Source organism: Temnothorax curvispinosus, unplaced genomic scaffold (genome assembly GCF_003070985.1).
Source record: "Temnothorax curvispinosus isolate PA1 unplaced genomic scaffold, ASM307098v1 QBEX01000283.1, whole genome shotgun sequence".
NCBI classification, from domain to species: Eukaryota; Metazoa; Arthropoda; class Insecta; order Hymenoptera; family Formicidae; genus Temnothorax; species Temnothorax curvispinosus.
This window is the reverse complement of record NW_020210063.1, coordinates 1-2,442: the sequence shown is the minus strand read 5'-3', so window position 1 is coordinate 2,442 and position 2,442 is coordinate 1. Positions and strand designations below refer to the sequence as shown.

Genomic DNA, 2,442 nt, shown 5'->3' with positions numbered 1-2,442 from the left:
TCGACTTGGCGAAGACGTACTTGAGATCATGCTTATTCTCGATTCGGCTGTTTCCGTAATATTTCCATCAGTTCCTCCAATAGGAATATTAGATTCAAAGTGCAGTTTTATACCATCTCGTTAATCATGGTTTATGGTTATGTGCATTCTCTGTTCTGAATATTACTTCAACTTTATCGGCATTTTATGTGATATAATACAAGAGCGTTTGTATTTTGCAGTTACGCAGTCGAAACGTTATTGCAAAACGAGTCAGCAAAGAAAAGAAATTTTCTAAAATGTCAAAAAATAAACATTACGCTTCAGTTAAAAAAAAAATTTTCTTAGAAATATTAAAAGATTTTAAGCATGTAATTGAAGTAAAAAAAAGTGATTCTTCAACGTTTCGGGATAAAGAAATTGCATGGGATGAAATCTGTAACCGGTATAACGATTCGTCAATGATTTTTCAAGAGGTAAATATAAAAGAAAGCTAGGTTATATTTTGAATTGTAAAACATATTGTAATTATTAATATACAATTATTCGCAATTTATTTTTATTTTTTTATATACTATATTTAATACTGATTAAGTAAATGTTATTCTTTTACAGCGTACAGTTGCACAACTGAAAAAACTATGGACAAACATGAAACAGAATCAAAGAGAATTATTGACAAAAGAAAAACAGGCTCGTCTAGCTACTGGTGGTGGTCCACCACTTCCAGAGACAAATATTGATCCTGACGTAGCCGCAATTGCACCGCATCTTTTGGAAACAGCTCCTATCCTTTTTACTTCAAATATGACGGACAATGAAATAAAAGGTAAATAGTTTTATAAATATATTTATAAGCAATTTGTCTCACTATTTAACGTAATTAATATTCTTATGTATGATAAAAGCATTTGACAAAAAAATGTTACGAGTTCTTATACTTAATTTTATTTAATTCAAATATATTTTATTTGTTTCAGAGATGAAAAAACAGACTTTGAAGATTGTAACAGATAATGATTCGACCATTGTCATATCTGAAAGTAATGACGACGAGGCAACAAATGAAAATAAAATACAAGAAGGTATATGAAATTGAAATAGATTAAAAATGAAATATATTTATATCATACACCATTATCCTTATATACAAAAATAGAAAAATCTTATTTATTAAAAAAATTTATATTAATTTTGTGTTACTGTCTATTTTGTGTTTCACAAGATTATGTAATTATATATCAGTAATAAATATATTTCTATGTTTAAAAAGTAAAATTGTTTACAGTTAAAAATTTAAATTGATTATTATTCATTTTCAGTTGACGTAACAATTGAAGATACAACACAAGATAAAGAAAATCAAAATATCGATTTTTCCATTCAAGGTAATTACATAGATATGTGATTCTTACTGATTTCTTTGCTGATCAACTAATGTAATACTGTTATATTTACAGCGGGTGTTTTGAAGAGAAAAAAGGGTTTGGATACTGTTTGTAAACGAAATACAAAAATGACCAAAGTAGAGACAAATATTACTGAAACTTCTCTTAACAATGAAAGTACTGTAAAGATCGAAAGAATAAAACAAATTATAGAACAAGAGAAAGAAGTGGCAGAAATACAGAAAGCTCACGAGAAAAGAATGGCTGTATTGAAAGAAAATTTTCATAATAAAATACATGCTCTAGAAATTAGAACAGCTACTGCAAAGGCTGAACTAGCTGAGTTACAGCTGCGAAAAGAAAAAGAGAAATATGCTTCTTCAAGAGCATAGACTAAAGTTCCTTAAAATCAGAAAAGTTTAAAGTATTTTATTTTACGAGTATTTTATAGTATAAGTTGTTAAAAATGAATGATATTATTTTTTTTAAAGTGTTAATCACTACAAATGATAAAAGATTATTTTTGTTTATAAGTGTTAGTCACTATAAATAATAAGATTTTTTTGTTTAAAAGTGCTAGTCACTGAAAATGACAGATTATTTGTGTTTATAAGTTTAGTCACTAAAAATGATGACAAATTATTTTTTTAAATAAGTGAGTCACTAGAAATAATAAGAGATTATTTTTTTATAAGTGTCATAAAATGAAAAGATTATTTTGTACAAGTAATATTATTATATAACAAGGTAAAAAGTGATATTAAAGTAAATAGATTAATGATTTGTGTTCCTTTTTAAAAGATATTAAAATATTATGTTATAAAAGTTTATTGAAAAAAATTACATTGATATTGTATCAATAAAGTTTAAAATAGAACAAAAAATTGTGTTGGTTAACTGCTTTTTATATTCATTACATCATGTATATAATAAATATTATCTGAATAGTCTTTCTATGAGTGCTGCTCGTATAGCAAAACCCTCGCCTGGTTCCCAATGTGGTTCATCAACTGGCACTTCCATTTCATTATCTTCCTCAATGATTTCTTCTTCTGGTAATACGTCATTAAAAATT

General features: G+C 26.4%; 1 protein-coding gene across 1 annotated transcript; it reads left to right on the top strand.

The window, feature by feature from the left end:
* Positions 1-331: 331 nt before the first annotated feature.
* LOC112452252 lies at positions 332-1,830 on the top strand. Its single transcript, XM_025012371.1, has 5 exons — positions 332-455; positions 595-808; positions 960-1,064; positions 1,302-1,367; positions 1,440-1,830. Exons 1-5 carry the CDS (start codon positions 441-443, stop codon positions 1,757-1,759), a joined length of 720 nt encoding a protein of 239 aa, XP_024868139.1. The 5' UTR covers positions 332-440; the 3' UTR covers positions 1,760-1,830.
* Positions 1,831-2,442: the final 612 nt, after the last annotated feature.